We start from the raw sequence: 27,224 nt of genomic DNA, 5'->3' as shown, positions 1-27,224 counted from the left end.
TAAAATTTTAAATATTTTAATATTTGATGCCTTAATATCAGTTCCAATGTGGATATAGAAGTATAAAAAGATCACAATTACAAAAAGGAGACCTTTGGCTTTCTCTTTCTAATTGACGTCGTCCTCAATTGTCACATGTGACCCTCGTACAGTGCACACGTGATGCATTTGACATGAGGCTTTACTACTGGGACGCTTTCAGCTGGCGGTTACTCCGATTGGCCACGCAGCTTCTCGCCGAGCTCATGTAGCTCAGTGATGAGTCGTTCCAAAGCAGCGACACCGTCCTGCAGCTCAGGGTGGATTAGACCAGTCGCCACATCAGTGTGCATTTGCTGGAACAGATCAACGATGAAATGGGTTAGGTTGTCAACATTCTGGACTTGTTAATTGTCTCTGATCTGGATGTGCAGAGAACATGCTGTTGCCATTCATTTAATGTGAGTGCACTTAGGATGCTGATAAGCTCAGCAGGCAGTGTTTATCATATTACACAAGTATAGAACTACACAGCATTTAGCAACAAATAAAGCGATTATTTTTAAGTGTGGCCTGGTGAGAGTTCGTTATTTCCTATTTTTGGTCCAGAGAGTTAACTAAATGTATAAGCTCAAAACCCTGATTATAATAACTAGGACTGTCAATAGATTAAAAAAAAAGAATTTACCAATCTCACATTTTGAAATTCATTAATCTACATTTATTGCAATGAAGTTGAACTCCACACATTTGATCATCTAGGCCAGGTGGAACATGCTGCTGTCCTCGTGCACTTTGCTCTCAACTCTCCATCATTTGACGGCTGTGTTTGAAGTGCCAACAATCCACAGACATGTAGCCAGGACCTTTTCCAGACCACTGTCTTTTAGGGACACAGTGGTGGTCCTCTGCAGGTAGATGTTGAGATGGAAGCAGCCTAGCAGCTAGCAACATGTTACAGGCACTATCAGTCCTAAAGTGGTCCGTCTGCCCTCATCCCCGTTCTGTTTGTCACGTGGAGGAGTTCATCTGCACAGTTCTTCCAATGCAGAAATGACTCTCTTCAACTACCGCCTCGATCTCTCCGATCGAACTGACTGCAGCTGTTTCAGGGGTCAATGGGCACCGGAAGTAAACAAGTTACAATATTTTATCCACAATAATATCACTTTGACAGCCCTGGTATGATCATTCCATCACATGTAACTGTACCTTAGCTTTGCTGACCAGGCTCTTGAGACTGAGGCGGGTAGAGGAGAGCATCTGAAGAGCTTCTGTTGAATTGCTTTTCTTCTCACAGTAATTGAAGGTCACTAAGAAAAAGATTCAGAGAATGAAATAAACTGGTTGGATTAGTTATATTTGTGTACAAGTCTCCGTTGGGTTACGTCCTGGATATTTTTTAAAGGGTTGAATGCACATTCAAAACTTTCTGGGGTGATTGCTTTGGCTGCAGTGTTGCTGCTTGCAACTTTCTCATCCAAACAGCGTCAGACTTCACTTTCCTGGTTACAAGTAATAGTGGCACCACTAGCAATGCAGAGTATAAGCATTCATGACACACTCATTTCAGTCCAAAAGCTCGGACTAACACGGGCAGAAATCGAGTGGCACCCAGTTTACACTTTTATACCCATACTGACATTTGATTCAAGGATGATTCAATGTAAGAAAACTTATACACATCTTAAACAAGGATGTTTCAGTAGGATTCCTGAGTTGTAAATACGGAGTAAAGTATGCAAGAGAATATTTTATTGTGTAAACTCTTTTATAAAATATAACCGCTTGTAAAAAATTGATCGTCACAAGAGAAGTTTCAAACATTATCAGCTGCTTATAAATTTAAATTATACTCACACTTTATATTAACAATAGAAAAACATGTAATATCATAAGTCCCACTGTGATCGGAAATAATGACTTTGTCCGCTAACAGTATAATGGTCTGCAACCCGGCCTGGTTAGTCTCCAACACATTTAGAAGGCAAGAAATTCCACAAATTAACACTAGACAAGGCACACCTTTTAGGGAAAACCATTCCATGTGACCGCCTCGTGAAGCTGATTTAAAGAATGCCAAGAGCGTGCAAAGTCATCGAAGCAAAAGGTGCCTACTTGGAACAATCGAAAATATAAAACAGACTCTGGTTTACCTCAGAATTCCTCCATAGTTTAGTTAGCGCTTTACAACATATATACATTCAACTACACTATAATATTATAAACACATCTCCATACATATGAAGAGTCAAGAAAAATATGATTAATCCCATATGGTAGGACGATGGTAAGACACATCCAGTAAGAAGTGGTGGTAAGCATGAGTGGGAGGAGCTCAGCCCTGTGCAGAGAATAAAAGAGCTCAAATATGGAAGTAAATCTGTGGCATCGGGTTTTGAAAGAAAAACGTGATTGAATTTCTAGCACTGAATATTTATTAATTGAAATTATGTATCTGAAGGCATTTCAACGTTATAATACTGCAAAATTCAACTGCAAATAATTCAACGTTAAAAAATTCAACCACAAATAATTCAAGCACAACATACGGGACCCTAAGGTAGAGCAATCAATTCTAGATTCAAGATCAGGAGCGTGCGTCAAGCAAAAGGAGCGAGCACCCAATACAACTTGGGCTTCGGATTGTATCCATGTCCAATAATAACGGGGCTTTAACTCTTCTTTATGCCATCAGTGTGGTTTGTGTCTGTAAGATTCAGTAATAGACAGCTGACATTTGTACATTAACAGACTGTATTGGACATGAACTAAGCGGAAGTTAAACGAGAGCGTACAGCCGCTCAGAATACGCCTCTTCTTCTAGTTTTGAATTCATTTAATGATGCTGAGATCCTTCGACAAGCTGTTAGGAGTGATTGGCGGAGTTTTGAATCCAGGAACGCGCTTGAAGAGGCACATGAGCCGCTGTGTCGTAGTGGGGGGGGGGGGGGGGGGGGGGGTCAGCGGCTTTAACAGAGCGTGCAGACGCATAAACCCGACAGGACATGCAGGAATAACCACAGTAGCGTCGGTGCAAGGATCCTTTTTGTCTGGTTGGTCTACGTGTGGGTGTTTGTGTTCTAACAGCGGCAGATGTTGTCTTGTGTCGTCACACATTCGCAAACAAACTGAAAATTAAATCTGTTTTAATAATGGTGGAATTTTGGTATGAAACCGGAAATGTGAGACTCCTGAAAGGATGCAGTTAGCAGACCAATCACAGCCTTGAGGGCTGCGGGAGCTAGCGTAGCTTTTGAAGCAAGTTTAGAAAAATGGGTCAACACACGCAAGCACACAAGAGGGGTGAAAGGCAGCAAGGGGCTCTGTGTCTGTGCGTCCTTGTGTTTCTCTGAAAACGCAGAAGCATAAACTAGGCTTTACACTGTCAGCAACACAAGGCACTAAGCAGGACTTCCTGTTAAAAGCCCCTCTCCGTTAATACTGTGTAGTCAAAATGTATTCTAAATGATTGTCATCAAATCAAAAGGTCATTCAAACACTGGTTCCTGGCTCTCACCTTCACCCATATTGATGGCTCTTTGGATCACCTCCATGAGGAGACCAGGTTCCTTCTCCCAACCGCCACTCTGAACCTTGCAACGGTGGGCCTTGGACAGGAACTGTAGAGCCTAGAAAACCACACCATAACCAGCGTGTCCATGTGAGCAGTAAAGGGGTTGGGGTTCAAATGTATGCAATCACTGCAGGTGAAAACATTTCAAGCTTTGTCATTAGCACAACCTTTAGGTTGTCGTCTGGGTTGGAGCTGCGGCCGCCTCCGTACAGCAGAGCGTACTGCTGCCATATCTCACAGTCACTGCTGTGGCGGGAACTGATCCGCCCCAGCAGCTCCTTCAGCTTGGGCCGCAGCGTCTCGGCCTCCCCGCCCTGCCGGTCCGTCAGGTTTTCAACAACTGCCTGAACCAGGATCTGTATAATCTGCAGGGAGAAAAACCTCAACGTCAGATCTGTGAGGAATCACAATTAATGCAGCTTTAATATTACTATATGGGTTTGAATCCCACATGCGATCCTTTCACTACCGTTAAACAAAAGCACACTGCTCAGGACTGCCAAAGAACCCAAGGAAGGAGTAGTGGGATGGAAAGTAGCCGTTTGTGTCACATGTGGTTTCAATCTTCAAACATCTACACTCATGAAGCCTTTGGCATGACACAGCATATACTCTTTGCTGTGGTCTCCAATGTTTGCAGTAATTATGCCACGGTTACCTTGTGATATACACAACTTGCACTGCTCTCAGGGAATTGAGTTGTAATGTTTCACTGTAATCATGGAGGGTAAATTTAGTGTTTTAAATCAACTATGAACAAAACATTTTGAATGGAAATACAAAGCAATGTTAGTTTGGTGGACAAACTCCAAAAAAACAATCCTTCTAAATCACTTGTGTCCTACTAGAAGTGTGTGATAGTAGCTTGTATGCATGTGAGAATGTGAGATCCTGCTGCACACTCTCCCTCTCACACTCTCGCCTGTTGAGCTGGAGAGGAGGGGACATTTTCAACATTAAACAGTGAAAACAAAAAAGTACTCATTAAAAATGAGAACTATAAGGAAACTCACTACTTTCAACCCTTAATCCAAACTCAACGACAAAGCTACTAATGGTAAAAAGAAAGAAAATGTAACTATTCTGTAAGAAACCGATTCAATAAATCATCTTCATTGAGGATTAAACAGCAAGTAACAACAGAAAAGCTGAGAGCGACTAGGAAAGCATGATGCAAAGTGTTGCCGAGTTCCAGGATGGTGTTTGGTTTCTCTTCTTAAGCTCAACACAGGCAATGGGCAGAATATTAGTGAAGTAAACAATGCTAGGTGAGGAGGGGCAACAGAGAGCGGCTCTGGCGGGAACAGTAAGGAGTCATGGAACAAAGCAGTGAATGAGATTCGACTGGAGATGCAGAAAAATCTGGGCCTTGTTAGGCTGCCTTGGCAAAATGGGACAGAGCCTGCAGAGTGGTAGACCTCTGCTGTGGTTCCCATTTTAAAAAGCTGAGACTAGAAGCTGTGTTCAACTATCGAGGAAACCCTGTCCTGTGTTAGTGGTGAAAAACAGTCTCCGATCGCCAGGGGACCCTCAAATCCAAGAGGAAAATGCAAATTTCATCCTGGTAGTCAAACAGTACACCAGCCCTTTGGCCTAGTGAGGGCTGTGTCCATACACTCTGCATTAAGCCAAACAAGTTACTGCTGAGGTTTGGCCTCAGTTTCAGTGGTGGTAAATGGAAAATACTTCTAGTGCTTTACTAGTCTTCCGACCACTCAAAGTGCACCAACACTTCATGTCATCATTCACCAACCAACACACTGATGACAGGAACTACTATACACAGCCCTACCTGCCAGTCTGTGACCCAGGTTAAGTGTCTTGCCCAAGGACACAGCGACACGTGGGTTAGCAGAACATGGGATCGAACCGTAAGTCCTCTGATTGGAGGACGACCAGGTAGATCGAAGAGGACACAAACTAACACCAGGTTGGACATCATAGAGGATTCTATGAATGTATCTTCCACATCTTCTTACACCTGAACCAAAAAGGCCACCGGAAACTAGCCCCCAAAATGGCCTCAAGGTTTTCTATATTGTCTGGGCAGAGGAAACCAATGGTACACATGCAAAGTCACAATGACATTCTTATAGTTATGAGAAAGACACAGATGTCAGTCAGATGCATTCAGTGGCTCAGAGCCAGAAAGAAATCTGTGGATTAGGATGGAGAAACAAAAACGTAAGAGCAAGGGGGGTGCGGAGAAATTGCGGGCCAAAAAAAATAAATCTAGAGGTTGATGTCTCAACATGTTAAAAAAACGACATGTTTAGTGCTGTAGCTTCAGTTGTCAAAACTACCACAGTACCTGGCGACATGTTGCAGAAACATAGGGTGCCAACTCTCCCAACCCCGGGTTGAAAGTGGGGTGCTAGTGGTCGGCGGCTGGGCTGGCACAATCTTTTATTTGCAGCGCCAGCCTCACTGCTCATTTCAACAGATAGGACAGCTCTCACCTGACACCCTAATAACGGGGCTTTAACTCTCCATCAGTGTGGTTTGTGTCTGTAAGATTCAGTAATAGACAGCTGACATTTGTACATTAACAGACTGTATTGGACATGAACTAAGCGGAAGTTAAACGAGAGCGTACAGCCGCTCACAATACGCCTCTTCTTCTAGTTTTGAATTCATTTAATGATGCTGAGATCCTTCGACAAGCTGTTACGAGTGATTGGCGGAGTTTTGAATCCAGGAACGCGCTTGAAAAGGCAGATGAGCCGCTGTAGCGGGGAGCGGCTTTAACGGAGCATATTCATACTAACTAGATATTTTCTAATGTTTCTTCTGAATTTCAAATATCATCAATATGCAATATTAAGGCAAGTGAATACTCTAAATTTTATATATATGTATATATATTATCAGTAGGGTTGGGTATCGAGAATCGATTGGAATCGGAACTAGCTTTGCGATTTACCCGGTATCGTTCAAAAGTTTAAAATTCGATTCCTAGTTTCGATTATCAGTCCGCTGGCCCCGACCGGAAATAGAAACCGCTGAACACCAACGAAGAAGCGTCCACCGGAAGTGTTGGCGTAACAGCGCGATCGAACATGGATAGCGTCACGGTTGTTGTGAATTTGTGACGCATCAGACCAGTGTGCGCGCGCGGGTGCCGGGTGGCCCGAGCGGAGCGGTCCTATCTGTTAAAATGAGCAGTGAGGCTGGCGCTGCAAAGAAAAAAAAAAAGATTGTGCTAGCACTCCCCGCGTCAGCGAAAGTGTCCCTGATTTGCGGTTGGGAGAGTTGGCCCCGTCTGTGACGCGCTGCCTCATCCTCTGGCTCCAAGGGCCCATCAGTGGGAGCAAGGTAACGTTTAAGTACCTGCAGTATCATACACTCATGTGTAAATGTGTTTTTGTGAGTGTTAAAATATATTCATAATTTATTATGTTTATACAATATTCAAGTTCATAGTTTGATATTTATATTGTAGTTGAAAACAGCCCTGTTAGAAATTCATAGTAAAGTTAATAAAAAGTTCATAGAATTAACATTGATGGAGAAGGTCAGACTATTTCCTTCAGAAAGACCCTTGGTTAGCTAGCTCATTTAAAATATCTTCAACTTAAACTTTTTTGACCCTGCCTCTTAAAAGAATCGGAATCGAGAATCGCTGGGAACCGGAATCGAAATCGCTCAAATTCAAACGATACCCAACCCTAATTATCAGGACGTTTTGTGTGAGTAATTTGTTTGTATAGGTTTTTTATGGGAAGTATCTCAACAAGTCGAGGTAAATGTTGTTTGGTGTCATATTAAAAAGGGGTTTGTGCTCTTTAAAGGGATAGTTCACCCAAAAATAAAAATTGTGTCATCATTTACTCACCCCCAAGTTGTTTCAAACCTGTATGAATTTCTTTATTCTGCTAAACAAGAAGAAATATATTTTGAAGAATGTCAGTAATCAGACAGTTGATGGACCCCATTGACTTGACCATATTTTTTTTTCTTCTATTGAAGTCAATGGGGTCCATCAACTGTCTGATTACCGACATGCTTTAAAATATCTTTGTGCTTAGCAGAATAAAAAATTAAAAAATAATACAAGTTTGGAACAACGTGATGCTGAGTAAATTATGATAGTATAAAACATTCCCCAGCTCATTTAACTTTACTTCAATTACCATCTCAGAAATGTTTTTGTATATATATTATATACATATATATTGACTAGTACTGTCAGTTAAACGAGTTATTAACGTTACCAATTTTTTTATCGCGAGATTAACGTTTTCTTAAAACGATGACTGAAAATGTCAACAGGTTTGTCTGTTTGAGAAACTGGCTGAAAGCAAAGAAGTACTAGGCTTACCTTTTATTGGTAACCCAACGTTAACTGTTAATGCTCTTGCTTTGGGAAGTTAGCTTAGCAGATAGCTAACAGCAGATCCACGGAACTGCCATTGATGGAGAAATGCTAATTGAGATTAGATTCAAAAAGGTAATTGTATTTTCCGCCACTTGGCGTTCCTTGACGCAACACATGTAATTGTGTAGGAGAACTGCTTGAAAAAAAAAAAGTATATATATTAAGCCATCGTTTAACTGCACTATAAGCGGAGTCCTTGTTAACCTGTTAAAGGGGCAATTTTCGTACCGCCCTGTTGTTTTTCCGTATAATAAAACATTTGCATAGAGCAAGCCAATACACTTTTCCATGTTGATAAGAGCATTAAATTGAAAACAAAATTGTGGAAAAAAAAGAAAGGGACATTTGGAATAGATACAAATTTGCGATTAATGGTAATTAAATATTTTAAGCGTTTGACAGCACTAAAATTGACACCTTTATCGTTACCTGGATGTCCTTGAAGTTTTCCCTGAGGTCCATCAGGCGATGGTAGGCCTTGATGGCTTCAGCAAACTCCCCAATGTCAGTGCTCACAACGAGAAAGTTCTCCCAGATCTGCCATTGTTCATAGTTACACTTCAGGGCTTCCCGTAGCGTACAGAAGGCTTTGTCTCTGCCGGTGAAAGAGAAAACAAAAGGACAGGAGCAAGAAAAGAGCTAGCTGTGAATAAACATCAATAGGCCAAATACATTTATAGTAGTGTTCCCTTTTAAACATCTGGGAAGCGGAACAACAAAGAATAGAGACTGACATGAAGACACACAAACAGCGATCGTTAATTCGCAGAAACGGTGATGAAGAGAATTTATTGGTGCCAACCAGTTGTTAATAGGAACTTTCCTGCCTTGCCAGAAAGCACATGTGTGTAAACACAGATGCAGACTCCCAGGGTACCTCTGTACTCCCACCGCACATGTGGCCTACGACTCAGTATCTGAATCATTTCTTTACTTCTGTTGGAAATGTTTGAAATTTGATGATTGATTCCACCGGATCATCTGGATTACTCTTTGTACTCTTTTGATGGGATTGATGAGTAGTTTGTATTAACATGACCATTGTGCCTGTTGATTATTCATGACAAGAAATGTGCATCTTTAAAAGGTTTGGAACTTTCGAGATATAATATGTATCTGTTGCTTTTCCCCTTAAATGTGGAGCTAAAGGTGCTACAGACATGTTCAACACACACACACACACACACACTATGTCCCTACTCAAACTTACTTCTTTTTGAGGCGAATGTAGGCTGAAGAGAAGTTGTTCCATGCTTCTGCATTCTGAAAAGTGTGTGTGTGGGGGGGGGGTAAAGAAGGAAAAATTTAAAAATATGCTAAGCAGAGGGTAGAAGGGAAAAATAGCATTAGCGTAGCAGGTTCTGCTGCCTGGTGTGTCGATCGGAATCATTTACTGCCAAGAAAAATGAACATACAAGGAATCTTTCTGGTCAGGGTGGTGCAAACAGATATAAAAATACAAATAATCAAACAAGTGCAAAAGACCAGATTAATGTCAAAGATAAAGTGTATAAGATATTCAATATTAAATAAAGAGCGTAGAGAATGTGGATGGTGCAGCGCAGGAGGGTGGACAGAGTTTATTGAGGAGCCCATCTGCTGAAGGGAAGAAGCTATTTTTTGTTCCTGGTGGACTGCAGCCTCCTGCCAAAGAAAAGACTCAAACAGCTTGTCCAGGAGACGACTGATCGGCTACAATCCTACTTGCTCGCTTCAGGCTCCGACAAGTCTTGTGCGTGTGATAGATTGCAGCAGATTACCCTCTCTGTAGAGCGGATGACACGCTGCAGCCTGCTTTTGTCCTTGATGGTGGCTGCAGGGTACAAACGGTGATGGAGGAGCAGAGGATTGACTCCATGATGGAGGCGTAGAAGTGCAGGTTGCATTTGTTCAGCTTCCTCAGGAAGAACAGCCTCTGCTGAGCCTTCTTGGTGAGTGATGAGTGGCATGGGCCCCTGTTGAGCTGGCAGAAGGCGGCTAGTGGTTCTGAGCTGGTTGATGGAGCCAGGGCTGTCCCATTGTCCATCAAAGCAACAGAACTCGTTCAACTCTTCTAATGCTGGAGTTAATCAGAACAGTTGCTGTGCCAAACTTTGTACTCGTCGACGTAAGTCCTCACTCCTGAATGCCTGCTCTTTTTGCAGAGACGTAGCTGCCTGAGCTCCGCTGTAAACCAGGCTTTGGACGGCGAGTGCATGCTGTGCCTGCTGCACGGTGGAACTGAAACCCTGACGGTGAGCTAAGAAATGTTGAGAAATATTCCAGGCAGCGGTGTCCAAAATCCCTGTTGGTGAAGCTGAACGAGCTCTCCGGCAATCCTCCCCCATGCTGAGTGCGTCTCAATGATGGTCAAAGGTGAGCACACCTTTTACTAAAATGTCCAATACTTCAACTGAAGATAACACAGAGGTATAGAGTAAGTCTGCTGGAGTTGTCGCCTGGGGACAGAGCTCCGGGTATCCCAGCTGTAACATGGATTAAGCAATGAAAACACAGCAGCCATCCACTGACATCTTTTTTGCATAAGAGGAATATTGTTACTCTAAAAGCAGGAGGTTGAGTTAATAGGAGTCTTCTTTTCTCCCTGCTTAAAATTGTACTTTTCCATAATATGGTGCTGTTAAGAGACATTGTGAGTGTATGTAGGTACTTACATCTGGCTCGAGCCCCACACACCTCTGGAAAGCTTTGGCAGCTCCCTCATAACCCTCCAGGGCAAAGTAGGCACAACCCAGAGAAAACCACACTCCAAGCTGTCCAAACACACACACGCACATACATAAAGGGGTCAAACTATACAAGTGCATCTATATATTAGATCTAGGCAGAGTGTTCTTTATCAAGCACTCCAAAAGTTGTTTATCAGCAAAAGTAGCAGATGATTTTAATCCTAATAAAGACTAGTTCTGCAAGGCTGTACTAGAGACAGCTTTGATAGAAGCTCATTATATAAACAAAGATATTTAATGCATATTAAGAATAAGATATCTAAACTCAAGCAAGAGTGAAATGGAAATGTAACCAATGAGCATGCATGTAAATGAAGGAAATCCAATTGCTCTAACAATCTCAGAAGGCAGAGGCAATTTGTGGAAATGTTGGTCTGTACCTGTGATAATGGAACCTCAAGTTACACTGAATTTATGCTTCTTTAACTTCTTTTGAGTCCTATACCCTAGGTTTTTTAACCATTACCAACCAGCCAGCCTCTGGGGCATTACCAGTATAGCACTGAGCCTTTTTTGCATGCAGAAGGAAAAAACGAGTTATATTATCAGATTTGTGAGTGGGCCAACAGAGATTGTGAGAGGGGGGGGGGGGGGGGTCAACTTCCTGAACAGCACAAAAAGTCACCATTTCTCCCTCTCTAAATGGCCTTCTCCCTTCGCCTACCACGGTCCACACGTCAAACTAAACCCACTAAACCTTCTGATCCTGGGGAGGCTCCCTTGAAAATCCTAAAACCCTCCTATCAGGCTCTAGACTGCAGGCAATCACTACACCCGCTTCTTCTGAACCATGGGTGTGTGTGTGCGTGTCTATGTGCGCATATTATGTGTGTGTGTGTGTGTGAGTGCTGCGTATGCAGCCAGTGACGCCCGCTGTCAGAGATGCACATGTATGGCTCAGCGTAAATGTAATCCAGGAAATGTGCAATTTGCCCAGAAATGGTTGAGTTCATCATATTTAGACTAATAAAGAAATGGTGAGTGATAAGTGAAGTCATAAATGTAGTTTTTTTCTATTCATTTCAAAGTGATACCAGAATGTCCAGAAAGTTGTTATTTACTACGTGAAGTGTCTTTTACCTGCATTGGGTTGATTTTGAGCGACCGCTCAAAGCAGTCGACACATTGCTGGAACTCCTTGCTGCGGAGGTGCAGCAGGGCTTTGGAGCGCATGGCTCGAGCACTGCGCTGGTTCGACAGCTCCCACGCCCGGTCGTAGTACTGATGCTCCCTCAATATGTCCCCCAGGAGACAGTACAGACTGGGCTTCTCTTTCTTCAACAACTCTCTGCGAACAATCTCCTCAGCCTGAAGCCAAAGGATGCAAAAGGAAAGGTCATGAGTGAAAGAGGAGACATTCCTTGTAAGGGCAGTGTTCTAGTTGCAACTTGAGTTCAAACAAGAAAGATAACTGAATCTGTCTGAATTCTGATTTTATTGTGTACAACTTCTAATGACTAGATGCAACTGGTAGGATGTAAAGTCAAGGATGTACATCAATATTTATTGACAGGAAATATGGGGTAATTTTGTGGTCAAATATTTATAAATTTCCGTTAGTAATGGAAAAAAAACCAACCCAAGTTATGGAGGACAAAAAAACTTCAATAAATAAAAATAAAAAAAAGGTAAAAATGTATAAATACAGGAAAAAAGAAGTAAATAAAAGAATACACGTATAAACAAATACATGAATAAGTACATTTGAAGATAAATTAAATGTATGAATAAATAAATGCTGAAATAAATATGAAAATAAGTAAATGAATGTAACCATAAATAAGTAAAAGTAATAAAACAGGTCAAACAAACATATCCTATATTTATTTCTACATTTGTTCTCCTACATGTCTTCATGTATGGGTCTGTATCATAGATTTATATCATATACATTTGTGTGTGTTCCTGGTCTACTATTTAAGTCTTGAAGTTCACTCCTCGGCAAAAGCTGTTTGAATTTGGCTACATGTTATTTACAAACCATTTCAAATCAATTGTGATTGTTAGTAAGCGATTTAGAGAAGCATGTTAAGAAAGACACGCTTCAGGTTCTGCTGGATAAAGTGACGGAGGTCTCAGCTCAATGAAGACGTGGATGTGGACGTTGACCAAACAATGGTCGTTCCTCCTGGAACCAGAGGAGCGACATGTGCGTGTGTGCGTGTACCTTTCCATGTTGGCCCAGCCTCTCATAGCAGATAACTGCATCTTCCCAGAGCTCTAACTTTTCATACATGAGCAGAGCTGAACTGGTGCAGCCGAGGTCCGACAGCAGGCTGGCCAGCTGTTTCTGTACAGCAGAAGAGAACAACGCTAAGAGGCTGTGCACTGAAATACAAACATACTGATGTTTGGTAGATCTATTTTCCTTGTTTTGCCAATCTAATTATATGTGTGTTAATTAGCTTACAACTTTATCATTTTGGAGGAATCTGGCCATCACAAAATTCAAAATGGCGGAAAAAATCGGTAGGGGCATTTGCATACCATGAGTCATTGTTCGTCAAAATATAATTCGGAAAAGATCTGAACCAAAAAAATCACAGCAATCTTTCCAATATTCATTCAGAAATCAATGCTGGTAGCTCACGCACGCCCCCTAGATTTACAACCGGGGACAGGGGAAAAGTCACACAATTCATCCACTTGACACATAGGACATCTAAATAAATTCAATTTGATGGCAAAGCATTTGGGTCACACATGAACTTGGAACAGCTTGTTGGGGTAACTTTCTCTTGGTTTATGAAAATGAAGAAACATTGAAATTTTATGAAAAAAAAACATTTACCTGAACATCCCACCTGGGGGGGGCTTGGCAGAAGTAGAACCCCTTGAGGCGCTCGGTCACCGGACAGCTCTTGTCTTCAAAGTGGTCTACTATTGCCTGAAAGAGAAAACAAAGATGGAATGAATTCCCTGTATCTAGCCCAAGTAGAAATAAAAGGTAAGGGAGGTCCAAAGAAAAAAAACATCCATTTCTACAATGAAAAACTTAAAATCATGAAGGCACATGCAAAAGTTGGCACAACATTAAAAAAACCACTCGTTTCATTTTTAACTCTGCTTTAGATTTCAAGTGGAAAAATTCTTCATTAGAAAGGCAGATTGAGATCCCAACATGGAAATAATGCTTCCCATTCTCCTTAAAGGAAAATGCAAATGTACATTCCCACAGCACATGTCCTTACCTGGGTTTGCATCATTGCTCTCTCGACACATCGGGAGCTGCCCCTTTCCAGTTTAGTCCTGAGGCAAAGTGCCGTGACTTCTACAGCCCAGAACTTTGGCTGAGACAGAATACACTGCAGACAGACAGGGCACCAAGTGTATCAATCATCTTTAAGACCAATAGGACACTCAATCTATATTGATAGATATATGATTGTACATATAACGCTCCATAAAATCCTCCAGGAATAAGACTGAAGTGATGTCTTGATGAAGACAGCTAGACATGTGACAACCATCTAACCAGCCTGCAGATTCTTGGATCTACATGTAGGCTAGGAAGATGCCTGCTCACAGAGCCAGCAGCCACCTGAAGCTTTCCATCCCAGCTCATTGTTCAAACTGATCATCATTTCGAGGTGGACTCAAGCTTAGTTTGTACTAGCTGTAGTAAAGCCAATAAAAGGGATGTTTGCCAGAAGATTACGAGACCACAGCCTGTGCTCGTGGCAACTGCAAGTCGTGGTGCACCACGGTGGTTCTTTTATCAAATGGCAAACACATTTTGTCAAAGCTGTCGAATGGAGAGTTGAGAGCAAAGTGCACAAGGACAGCAGGAAGAGTCGCATGTTCCACCTGGTGGAATTCTGCCTCAAAGATGACCAAATGTATGTAGTTATTGTAAAAAAAAAAAAAAAAAAAGGTTTATGGAACCATGCACCCAAAATGTTATCAAACATAGAACAGTCAGTTTTGTTCTTTAGTTCCACTCTCAGCTCTTCCTGCTTACTTGTCTTTAACTGGCTTATGTCTGCAAAGACAGGGCGCACTCTGGCAAGTGTTGGACAACATATTTAAAATATGGGCGGTATGGCCTAAAATCCATATCACACTATAACACATTTATTTATTGACGCCAAAATGGAACGCCTGCCAACTGATTGGCTCAGACCGCTGCGTCCTCGCGGAACAATTGCAGTTTGATATTTGATACCTAACCTGAACCACCATATATAGTTTGCTACAGAATGTTTTGAGAAACCATTATTTGAGACCTTGGCAAAGGGCAGGCACGAACCAATCTTGGCAGGTGATTGAATGATTCTTCTGTCCATCCAACACATGCCTAAGCAACTCAGGAAAATGTATTTGCCAACCTTCAAAGCAGTCAGTTCTGTTATATCTGCCATGTCAGTGTAAAAAAAACAACAAAAAAAACCCAAAACCTACCGACGTGAAGGCCAAGAGTTCTTCCTCAGTCAGTTTGTGGACAGGGTTATTCTTCTGGAAGTCAGTGCTGCAAGACAATCAAAGAACATTAAGTGGACATCGAAATGTACAAAAGAGGAACCGGCAACCCTCCGTTCTGTTAAATGCGCGCTCATCATCTTCCCGCTCTCCCCTCAGGTAGATGCTACTGAACACAGCCCACCAAAACAACCAGACCTAATAACAGTTCCCAAATGTCGTCACTCTGCTGATACGACTCCTAAAGCTGCTACTCCCTCAAAAGGTTGCCTTGGTTCTGACCACTCAACCATATAGGTTTTTCCGTACTGAACATAAAAAAATGCCACTGAAAGACTTACCAGAGACCCAGAATAATGGCTTGCTCTTCAACACTGAGGTCGGGCAGCTGATTCTGATCGGCTTCTGCAAAATTGATCTTATCCAACCGGGTTTCATCATCCAGACTGTAGTCCTGTAATCACATGGAGACACACAGTCTAATGTAAACAGAGGCTGCACTGGAAAACAAGAAAGCGTGAGGCGCTATGCTGTTAAGGATCAACAATTACAAATAGCTGAACACTGGACACTTTCTGTAGCTGAAAAAACTAAACCGAAGCAGATCAAAATATGTACTAAAGAAATGGAAAGAAAAGAGGTTGGTGACGCGTTCCAATAACAATTATTGAAACTATCTCATGAATTCAATTCCATATTTACGTTCACCTTTGATGACTTCATGTTTCGCTATGGTATAAAAACAAGGCGACACCAAAACAAATCGTAAATGGAATATCAATGTCGCCATTTTCTATAACCGGTGGGGTCCCATCTACAACATGGCCACTAAAACAGGTACGTTATCTGGCAGAGGTCTTTAATGAAACTGGTCTGTAGTCATTAAATCCATGTACTTACATTGCCACCAACCCCCCGACATTCCCGGCCCACCCCTATAGGCACAGAGTAAAATCAGCGACCTCACCAGTTTCCAGTACGCGAAGGCGCAGCGCCAAACTGGTCTCAAGGAGAAATTCTTTGCAGTGGCAGATACCATTAGGGTTGCCAACGGTCCCAAATTGTGCGGGACATCCAAAAACGTTGCAATGGGCAACGATTGTTGCTTGCTGGTGACAGTGTGTCACACACTGAACAATACATCCAAGCAAGTACACTAGGTTTGCCAAAATTACAGTGAAAGGAGAGGGTTTATGGTATAGCTCATTAGGGCTGTCACGACATTTTTGTTGCGCGATTATTGCACCAACATTTATTGTGATATCATTGCAATTTTCAGACCATTTTATGTCACTAATAACCTAATGACAATATAATAGCATAGTGATACGAGTAAGCTATTTCAAAGAACAAAGAACGTTTTATTTGTCAGAATAGTTAGACATTCTTAGTCTCTTAGTTAGGCCTTCTGACTGAAAACATCCACTGGGCCAGACGGATCCTGCTTTCTCTTGACTTCAAGAATAAGTTGAGCCAGGTACTTCTGCTGGAAATGGGTCCGCTTGCCAAGAGCCCCTTGATTGGCCAGATACAGAAGGCAGTTACTTCCATCAAGGTATAACAAAGGTGAAATTGTGACGTTCATTTATATGTAAAAAGATTTAGGCTTTTCCTGCACATCCTCTCCGCTTGTCTCAGCTGGTCTCGGGCCGTGTCCCAAAGCGTCGGGTCTAAGAAGCAGTTAGCCAATCACTGGTAAAGTTAATGAGTGACAACATTTTAGCGCCCTAAAATTCATTGAGATTTGGGCTTGCCCTCCGCCGCCCTCCCGTCAGGGCGAGTCTCTGATGCGCCGTTTAACAACATAACAAGAGCGACGCAAACTCTGTGCGAGAGAAGAACTTTGCCGGAGAAACTTGAGGTAAAACAGCTGGACCCAGATCAGTCTGATCTCACAATCAGACAACAGACCGGCATAAAAGCTGCACATACGACGCTTCAGTGGAGACTTCTACAGTGGGATGTTATATGCCAATGCTGTATATTTGCGAACCACGTCATTGTGTTAATTAAACATCGCCACCCAGCTGTGACGCACACAGTACTGCAGTGAGGACACACAACCAGGACGTGGATGAAAACATGCACAAATAATTCAATGTGTGAAGTTTTGTGGGGCTTTTGAGTAAGCCTTTCCTCAACAAAGTGATCGGGTGTTTCCCCAACAAAATAGGTTCATCTCAATATATACATATTCTAATAGATATTTATATTGTAATACATTCATCCTTTATAATATTAGATATAGTTATAATTTTGTTTTTTTAATATATATATATATTATATATTAGGGCTGTCAAATGATTAAAAATTTTAATCAAATTAATCAGAATTTTCAGTGGATTAATCATGATTAATCACCTGAATCCTAACAATTTTTTCTTTCTGAAATGCATAATAAAGATAAATAACAGGACACAGATACATAATTATCATTATTATTATCATAATTATTATTTTTTACATAAATACATGTTATTGATATTTGATTTTTTAATTCATTCCAGAAAATAATCAAATCAATGTTATTTGATAAGTTAGACTGATTTCCCTGCATGGCTCTAGAAGGGTCTCGAGCCTCTGCAGTTTATCCCACTCTGCTGTGAGTTTGTGCTCCTGCGATGACCAGACATGACCAGACATGTCAACCCTCCCGATGTTTCAAAGCCCCTCCCGAAAATCTCCCGGACCGACCTTTCTCCCGATTTCCACCTGAACAACAATATTGCTGCACCACCTGTCACTGGGCGCGCCGTTTCAGACCGAACAATAATAAAGGTTACACCTTAAAGTCAAGCGCGGCGATTAGAACGACTGGCGCTGCAAAGAAATTCGCTACCACCCCCATTTCAGTGTGAAATATCCCCATACCCGGGAGGATTTACATCGCATTGGCTTCTCTTCCTCCGCATGTTTCAGAACAGTATTACGGGTCTCTCCGATGGTCTTTCCTCTATCTCAGCGCTGCTCTTTATTTATTTTTCTTAGCAAAGCTCTGCTGGGCGGAGCTTTTCTTCTTCTCTGTTCTGCTGCGCGAGAACCGGGGAGAGGGGGAGGGGGGGGGGGGGTGCGGGTCTCTGGCGCAAACGACTTGCTGAACCTGACGGCCTGACGTATGCCTGCAGGTGGCAGTAATGTGTTGTATAGGATGAAGTGCATTCCCTAGAAGAAGAGGTTCTTTCCGGACCTGAATAATTTTTCACACTGCGCATGCGTGAAATGCGTCAAAAAAATTGACGTAATTAACAACAAACAGCTAATTAACGCCGTTAACGCGCTATTTTTGACAGCCCTAATATATATATATATATATTTATTAATTGATATACAGTATGTTGAACTGTAGGAATAAACTGCAAAGTAGTTATGCATGTTTAATAGCCTTTTTTTGGATTAAATCATACTCTGATGTTTACTGAAACTTTCCCTACCAACAAAACAAAAAAATCCACCAGCTTGCCACTGAACTTCTGTATGTCAGCAAGAGATGTTGCTGACATACAGAAGTGAAGGTTTGTTGAAAACAGAGCTTAAAAAGTAACAATCACGTACCTTGGGCAGGCTGCCCAGAGGCGTGGGGGCGGGACTGAACTCATCCACCGGGCCAGACGGATCCTGCTTTCTCTTGACTTCAAGAATAAGTTGAGCCAGGTACTTCTGCTGGAAATGGGTCCGCTTGCCAAGAGCCCCTTGATTGGCCAGATACAGAAGGCAGTTACTTTCCATCAAGGTATAACAAAGGCAAATGTGGGGCAGTGCATCTCCAACAATCACAGCTATTCTGCATCCAGTGTGAGCCCAGCGTTAGGAGAACATACCAGTCAGGTTGATATTCAGCCCAGAGAGCTCCTGGGCCTTCTTGATGTGTTCCTTGGCTGGCTGGTAGTCATAGTAAGTCAGGCTGGTGTAGACACATTCCAGGTGGAATTGGATAGCCAGGTTTCGCTGCTTGGACAACAGAGGCTGACATTTTAGCACTGTAAAAGAAGATAAAGAAAATCATCATAATGGGCAACATTCATAATTGCTTCATTAGATTTCTAAAGAATGTGTATGTAAATAGCATAGCATGCGTAACGTGGATTTGAATTCATGCTATTTGGGGGTCCCATTAGGTCTATGTGGGCCCATTGTTGCAGTAGGCTGCAAAACTTCGCTAAGTTAATGACTCCTTTACTCCAATTGTCAGTAGGAGAAAATAAAAGTCCTTCTAGAAACGGCAGGAGTGAACATTTGGATTGAACTCAGACCCTGATTGGCTGATTAGACATTTGAACCACTTTTTTTGAATGGTTTGATCCTATTGGATTTGACTAGAATGACAAGGAAGAGTGACAGCTCCCTTAGCCTTATCTGGAGTAATTTGCTTAAGATGTCATTTAGCTGACGCTTTAAGTTGCTCTTTTGTCCGTATAACAAAACGGCACACAGATCAATAGAAAGATATTCTGAGCCAGTTTTCTTTATTTATTGAGAAATTCAATTTTCACAAGGAAAGTGAATGGAAACACATCAAACATGCAAGATATGGGATAAGTAAAAGGTAAACCTGGAGAGAAACTCCTATATCTAAACTGGATGAATTAAACGAATACTGAAGGAATTGGCCCTCACAGGGCCATATAGCAAAGGTGAAACCAATAACACTCAACATAAATGGCTAGAATTATTGGGATTATTCTATTTATTGATTATGGTGAATATAATTCTCAGCAGGGCCGAGATCCTCCTTGTGGCAGTGGCAAGCAATGGCAAGTCAGTGGCAATCGGCAGTATATCAGTGGAAAGTCCAGGTAACAACGGCAAGCTGAGTGGGCGGAGCCAATTTTTGCCAAATGAAGTGAACATTTTGAATGCATGACAGTGGGTCTTTTTCTGCTGTATTTAACTTGAGCCGAAAGAGGTCTCCATTCTGGATAGGATTCTGTGTACCACAACACTCTTGGTGCATTAATTTCTACATGACAATGTTCACAAACCTTTGTCTATGCTGCTTTTGGCCAAGTCAAGAAGCTGTGAAGAACAGGCCTCCAGAATTTGCTGGTGTAGGCTGACGTAGCGCAGAGTCCACCATGGCATCAGCTAAACAGAGAAGTCACAAATTACTAAATCTGATATGAAAAAAAATAAAAACTTTTCAGGTCTTAAGGGAATTCAAACAAAACTTCAATGAAAGAAAGTGCATCTATCTATAGCCAACATGTATAGCACATTTGGTTTCCATTAGCTGAAAAAGATTGCAATAGATGGGGGGGGGGGGGGGGGAATAGAACATATACAATTCTCTAGGATTTTAATAATACACCATTCATTTAGCTGACAAAGAACAGACTTCGGCAAGTAAGCATCAAATGCTGCTTGGGGGGCTTTTAGGACAAATAAAACATCCAGAGTGCTGAATGCTGGCACAAAGTGCTGACCACACACCAAAAACAAAAAACTCCATGTTTGTTTGGGGTCAGACCACGACACAAAGCGGCCTGCAGCCACATGCGTGCTCTCTTACCCCTTTACCCTCCTGTTCTTGTTCTGTCCTGATAAAGTGCAAGTGAACCGTGGAAAAAGGGTGTTTGTGTGTCCATGAGGAAATCTCCCACCTCCTTTCCAATGCTAGATGACCCCATCCTCTGCTGGGTGGTTACATGGAGGTATCATTGTCTCAGTGAATCAATAGTCTCCAGCACACGCACACACTCCAACGGAGCATGTTTACACAATTTCAGGCACAAATCTTCATCGGTCTCCTGACCGGAAACGCTTCTGCTGTAAAATAGGCTCGGAGCGGGTTGAAAAATGGATGCAAAATTGGCTTGGGAGAAAAATGAAAAGAAAGACTGTTGTCAAGGACCGGTGTGGTGGGTTTGGGCTCCATACCAATGCTCCTATTGAACGCAAAGAACTACTTGAAATAAAGACAAGAATCAATTAAAAGAGGGACAGAAAAAGTAGAGTTGTTTGGATACTGGAAATCTATATACAGTGTATGGAAATCAATTACTCCTTACGCCCTTTTTAATAACTTAATTTATGTACATGGATATTTGACTGCTTATTCCATTTTCAGCCAGAAATAACATCTTAATGATATTTCTAGTCAAAACAACAAACAACGTATCAAGAGAAGCACACAAAAGTATGTTGACAGAACTCTACTGTCTAAGTGAGAATACACAACAGAGTCCTGGTCCACTAGCAAACCTTATCCTAGTCGTTTGTCCAAAGATTATCTTCATAAAGTTTGGCATCATTGTCATGGAAGGAACGAACAGATATTTTCCCTTTGGGACTGCTGATTAACAGTAATACATTGGTGATTCTACTCTTCATAGAGATACATCTTTAAAACTACTGCAAAATTGCTGATGAAGTGATTTAGAAAACGACACTTAGTGGCAGTTTGTGCGTTTCCCCCTTGGACATTTACATAGGAAAAAAAGAGAAGCTAAGAAAAGGAGCTCGTTCTCTAGCCCGTGAGTAAGAGACCGCATGGCAGCGGTTCCCAAACGTTTTCTGTCAGAGCCGCCTTTGAGGATATAAGGACATTGTACGTTTTCTACCATTTGCTGAGCCATCCTCGTCTTCTGCAGTAACACTGCCGGGCCCCAAAGGACAGTCTTACCTGGAGGTTGTCCATCTTTGAGGAGCACTTGGTGAGAATAACCCTGGCCAGCAGGAGGAGCAAGGGGTTGGCTACCAGGCTGTACACAGACTCCCCGTCCAGGAGCAGGCTGGAGTGGATTGCCTCAACCACAGTCAGGGGCTGCCAGTCAAAAATATGAAAATGAGTTTAGTCATTTCAGTGTTTTCCCTAATTTTCCAACTTCAGGGGAGAGTCACTCTGGTGCTCTCTGCACAAATTTTTGCGAGCGCCGCACTGACATATTTGTCAGCATGGAACTGCCGTGCGTGGACCCCCGTCAGACGCCCCCCCCGAAGTATTAAACCTTCGGTGTTGTTAGTCATGAAGCCGCATTGAGATGCAGACACGTGACTCCATTTCCTTACGCAAATGACGCCAGATTCTTTTCGTCTTTATTTTACGCAGCAAAGCGTTGACTAAACGTAGAAATAATAAATCATATCACACGGTAGATAATATGCTCTCGTGCTTAATGCAGCTCTTCTGTGTTGCACTTGCTGCATTCATGACGTCATTACATCAAGACACACAAGGAGTCAATCCAACATAAATGCTTCAATATGTTACATATCGTTAGTTTCTGCAGGGAGCATGAATCTAAAATTAAATGATATGATTAATATGCTCCAAATTCCAATGAAATAATATATATACACATCAAGCTCTAGAGGGAAAACACCAAGTTACTAAAATGTAAGCAGTTAATATATTGTTCATAGATTGAAATTAAAAAGTAGGTACTAGGTATTTTTTATTTATTTATATTTACAGTATTGTTCAAACAGTTAATCTATTGTTTTGTCCTTTTAATAAAAGTATCTGTTTAGGTTTTAAAACATCCCTACCTGTTAGAATGGTGGGGGAAACACTGCATTTACTGTGTTAAGTACAGATTAGCACTCTGTGCATTCAAACTTTAAGTAGAAATACGAATATGTAGACATAATAATTTAACAAAACTAAATATCGAACGTTTTTTATATCTCAGCATCTCATGTCGGAGTGATGAGAGCACCGTACCTGAGAGGAGAGCAGGGCCTGGGGAAGGAGGTCAGACATTTGGATGGACACTGGAGGACCAGTCCAGTTACTCTGGGCAAACATGTGGAGGCAAGAAACAGCAAGGGCCAAAACTGCCAGCTCCCTGCAGCAGGAGACACAGGACACACACTGGACTTAGTGGACAGACACACTGCAGAGAAGGGATCTTATCTTAAGAAAAAAAGATTTAGCAATTATTAAAAGTGAATAATTGTGCGTTGTTATTTACAGGGCAACCTGTGAATAACACAATTAGTGCAATTCATACATTTACTTTCCACTTTTGTAATATGGGAAGGTCAATATAGTTCTTAAAATGAAATGCGGCTAATTAGAGGGCCCAGTTTGGGAAACCCCGAGTTAGGAGGGAGGAGCGGTTTCAATCCCACACAGGGGGTACAGATGTGGGAACTACTATTGGCAAAAAAGTTACCTGTTGCAGTGGTTTTCCTCAAGGTACAGAGAAACCCGTTTCTCCAAGTAGGCCTCAATGTCCTCCCCCTTGCTGCAGCTGCCATCTCCAGTGAGCAGATGAGACACTTGGGGGCTCCGCAGAACTGCCTCAAAGTCCCCCTCCATCAAGGACTCCAGCAGTGGGCCCGCCTCTGGAAGAACACAGCTTCCAGTGAGTTTGCTTAAGAGCATGCAATTACTCATCAAATTTAAGTGACCACATTGAATCAATATCAAAACAGTGGAGACATACTGTACAGCACAAATATATCTGACACTGAATTGTGTATTCAAGCCCACCAACCCGTGTGCATACATTGTTCGTATTTCAAAATGTATACAAGAGGATGATTATAGGGACAGGGAACCCACAACCCAATGGACTGGTGAGTGAAGGGTCAGCATATGATGGGCACAGCTACAGAGAAAAAACATTGTTTGCAACACACAGGTACACACACGGATTGATAAATTGGCCAATAAAATCCAATGAGCAAACGCTCAAGAAATAAGTTCTTGTCAAACTACAATTTTGCATATTGAACCGTCAAGCTCAACATTTTTTTCCTGTTCTCTGGTTAAGGCTGTACCAATTTAGTTGCCAAATGACACTGAATTTCACCTGCAAACTGTTCAAAGGCTGGATTTGTCATATTCAATTCTAGTTGGCACACGGTCTTCATTTATGAAATGAATCCAACTACACCACTGTAAGTTACCACACCCCGCCCATTCAGAATAATCCACCAGGGGAGTTCTGTCCTGATGTACACAGACACAAAGGGGACACCCCGGAAAATGACTTTATAATCCCACTGATCAGTTCATAAATATGAAGATTCTGATTAATAGAGAATAGGTTTCTGGTGTATAAACTCATTAGGGCTATAGATAGAATAAAAACAACCACTGTCTTTTAGGGACACAGTGGTGGTCCTCTGCAGGTAGATGTTGAGATGGAAGCAGCCTAGCAGCTAGCAACATGTTACAGGCACTATCAGTCCTAAAGTGGTCCGTCTGCCCTCATCCCCTTTCTGTTTGACACGTGGAGGAGTTCATCTGCACAGTTCTTCCAATGCAGAAATGACTCTCTCCATCTTCAACCACCGTCTCAGTCTCTTGCCCCTCCAGAAATGACTTTGCCTTGCCTGAAAAAATGCAATTAAATATTTTTTGTTTTGTTATTTTTCCTCGCACGGTACTGACATGAATATGTCGCGAATAAGTCTGTTGTGCTCGCAGCAGCGGGGCAGAGAGCACCAGAGTGACTACCGTGTTCGGCCAACTACCACCCCCCGCAAGTTGTAAAGTCAGTGTAAACACTATAATGCCAGCGTGGTATAATGTAGGGATGGCTACCATGGTGGCAGTGTGCCCCTTTCACTCAACCGCGTCATGTTGGCCGCGGTGAAAGAAGCCTTCCAGCAGACTGCGGCAGTGAGTCTTTCCGCCCGTAAGGAGGACACATGGTAATAGAGAACCACGTAACAACACAACAGCTAACGTTAGCACTCAGTCTAAAGCGCCGCCCTGGACCTCCCTCTAAAACTACCTCGTTGTGACGGAATGGTGTTAGATAATGGCCGTTAACCAACTTAAATGAACATAACCCTAGTAAGGGCGGTCCTACTTTATGGAATAGCTGCTGTGGCCATAGAAGTAAGCGCATTGATATTACCCAGATCATTGTATGACGTTCACAGACACGAGAGGCTGCTGAAAATTCAGTTAGCTCCGTAATTCTTATTTCATGAAGTGATAAAGTAGTTGTCTGTAGCCGGGGTACGGCCACGGTTCCCCGTACCATGACATTAAGCAGCCATCATTGCGAGGAACAGCTAACGTGTGTCGTGTTCTCGCGAGTACCGCTGTCGTAAACGTTAAGCGTCTTTTTGCTACCGCAACATGCCACTATATCCACCTGAAAGCACCTATCAGATACCATTGACTGCTGTGGGTGGTTCGGAGAACCAGCGCAATTAAACGACAGCCCGGTGTCTCACCTGCCGTGTTGAACACGGTTTGCTTCCATAGCTGTGCCTCGCTGGGTGTTAGAAAGCCTCGGAGGACGGGGACCTCTACGTCAAGCTGCATGACCAACGCCTCCGGGTGCGACTACACGGAATCCTTCTCTTAATGAGACAAGTGACCTTAAGTGCTTTTTAGTCAGAGATCAAATGGCTATTTCGACCCATCCATGTGCTGCTAGTGGCATAAGTGAGCAGCCATGATGGATGCGCATTGCATTTTGGGAAAAATAATGAGACCCGTTTCTTTTTTTTCAAAAGTCATGAAGATGTTGATGTAAAAGCTGTGGATGTTGTATTTGCCAATAAAAGCACGTTTGCAGCCCTTCCTGTTGGCTCGATTTAATGGCAAATAATCGCATTGAACAACAGTTCCAGCTCCACGTAATCAAGGTGTTACTGTACTGATCGTGTTACATTCAGGTCTTGTTGAAACCTGTAGTTCGTGGGTATCAAAATCGGCGGGTTACAAATGCCCCACCCGGGTGTCCAGTTCATGATGACTTTGCTTTTATATGATAATTACATTAACTGCATTTCTATGACTGTATCTATGAAGGTAGATTTGTGTCTTTATTATGCAAACAAAAAAATGTTTTGAGAGCAAATTTCTTGCATTGCACGCAAAAATAACGTTTTTAAGTAAAACTATATAAACTGAGAATTAATTATTCGTTAGTTTTTGCTCTCAAAACATTTTTTTTGTTTGCATAATGAAGAAACAAATCTACCTTCATATGTATCTGCCTTTCCTAATCAGTCCACTGGGGGTCGCACTGTATGAGTAAGCACACGCGCAGACTTGCCGTGAGAAACACCGAGATCGGCACATGACTGCCATCGGACAATTATATGAAAATGTGTAAATTTAAAACATCAAGGATTAAACATGTAGAAAACTTGAGGATATTTATTAATCTCTTCATGAAATATAGAATTTTGTTATCGAAGCAATTTTTACAAACGTAAAACATTATTGTTGGAATGCATTGATGCATTCCAAGTATTGTTCTTCTATTCTTCATTCTACTTATTCTATTTCTTCCGCCGCAGCTTTCAACTCCTTCACACTTTCAGCTATTTAAACAGTTCAAATATTAAAATGTTCAGCTCCTTCAGGAGAGGTGTGCTATGACTTTTCAGCTTTTTAGCTCTTGAATTGAATTAATATAAATTAAAATTATCAACCTTTTTAACATGGTTTCCAATGGATTACATTTTCAAATCCTCTCAACTTCTTCAACTTTAAACTTTTTCAGCTTTTCCAATCTTTCAGCTTTCACTTTAAAATGTTGACACAAGTCTTAACAATTTCATAAAAAACAGCTTGTTGATATCTATTTTTGAAATTAATTTCAGCTTTCGGCATTCCAACGCATTTTCAGCAGCAAATGATTTTCTAGTTAGTTGGAATGCATTGATGCATTTCAAGTATTGTTATTCGAATCTTTATTGTTGGAATGCAGTGATGCATTCCAAGTATTGTTATTTGAATCGTTATTGTTGGAATGCAGTGATGACAATTTAATTTGTCTGATCTTGATATCTATTATAGTTTTTTCATAATCACTAATTATGTTTAATTAGTTTTGGGGTCCCTTTCGAAGTTAGAGTCGAACTTAGAGTGTGGACAAAATCAGAAAACAACAGAAGGTACATGTTTTGTAAACTGTTGGTAGAGCAGTTTTTAAACACATAGAGACATAAAAACTACACTCATGCGTTCAAACTGCCATTATTTTTTGGCTACTCCAAATAGTTTTGCTCCAGGAAGCATTTGTTTGAGGTGTGGATTCTGTGTAAATCTCTGCGCTGTGATCTCATTAGTGACCAGCTGGTGTTCGATGGCCATAAAGGCCGTAGCTCAGGAGTCATCCACTGTGCAGGGACGTGTAGGTTTAACCGCGTTTAGCTAACGGTACATGGACGTGCGTGTTGTGAGTTAGCGCAGAGTCCCGGGATGAGCAGACCGTAAGTAATG

At 41.9% G+C, this 27,224-nt stretch overlaps 1 protein-coding gene across 1 annotated transcript; it reads right to left on the bottom strand.

The window, feature by feature from the left end:
- Positions 1–25,477, bottom strand: ttc27 (tetratricopeptide repeat domain 27). The gene is made up of 20 exons (XM_037465986.2): positions 25,220–25,477; positions 23,197–23,368; positions 22,743–22,866; positions 21,702–21,842; positions 20,062–20,164; positions 18,901–19,059; positions 18,635–18,771; positions 15,424–15,536; positions 15,065–15,131; positions 13,855–13,968; positions 13,455–13,550; positions 12,831–12,953; positions 11,744–11,971; positions 10,589–10,687; positions 9,145–9,197; positions 8,364–8,529; positions 3,724–3,921; positions 3,500–3,611; positions 1,192–1,292; positions 1–335 (listed from the first exon to the last, which is right to left on the bottom strand). The coding sequence occupies exons 1-20, from the start codon at positions 25,308–25,310 to the stop codon at positions 210–212; spliced, it is 2,523 nt and encodes an 840-aa protein (XP_037321883.2). The 5' UTR covers positions 25,311–25,477; the 3' UTR covers positions 1–209.
- Between the last annotated feature and the right edge of the window lie 1,747 nt (positions 25,478–27,224).

This window comes from Pungitius pungitius, chromosome 13, assembly GCF_949316345.1.
Source record: "Pungitius pungitius chromosome 13, fPunPun2.1, whole genome shotgun sequence".
Lineage (NCBI taxonomy): Eukaryota > Metazoa > Chordata > Actinopteri > Perciformes > Gasterosteidae > Pungitius > Pungitius pungitius.
The sequence above is the reverse complement of the archived record's forward strand: the minus strand, read 5'-3'. Positions and strand labels throughout refer to the sequence as shown.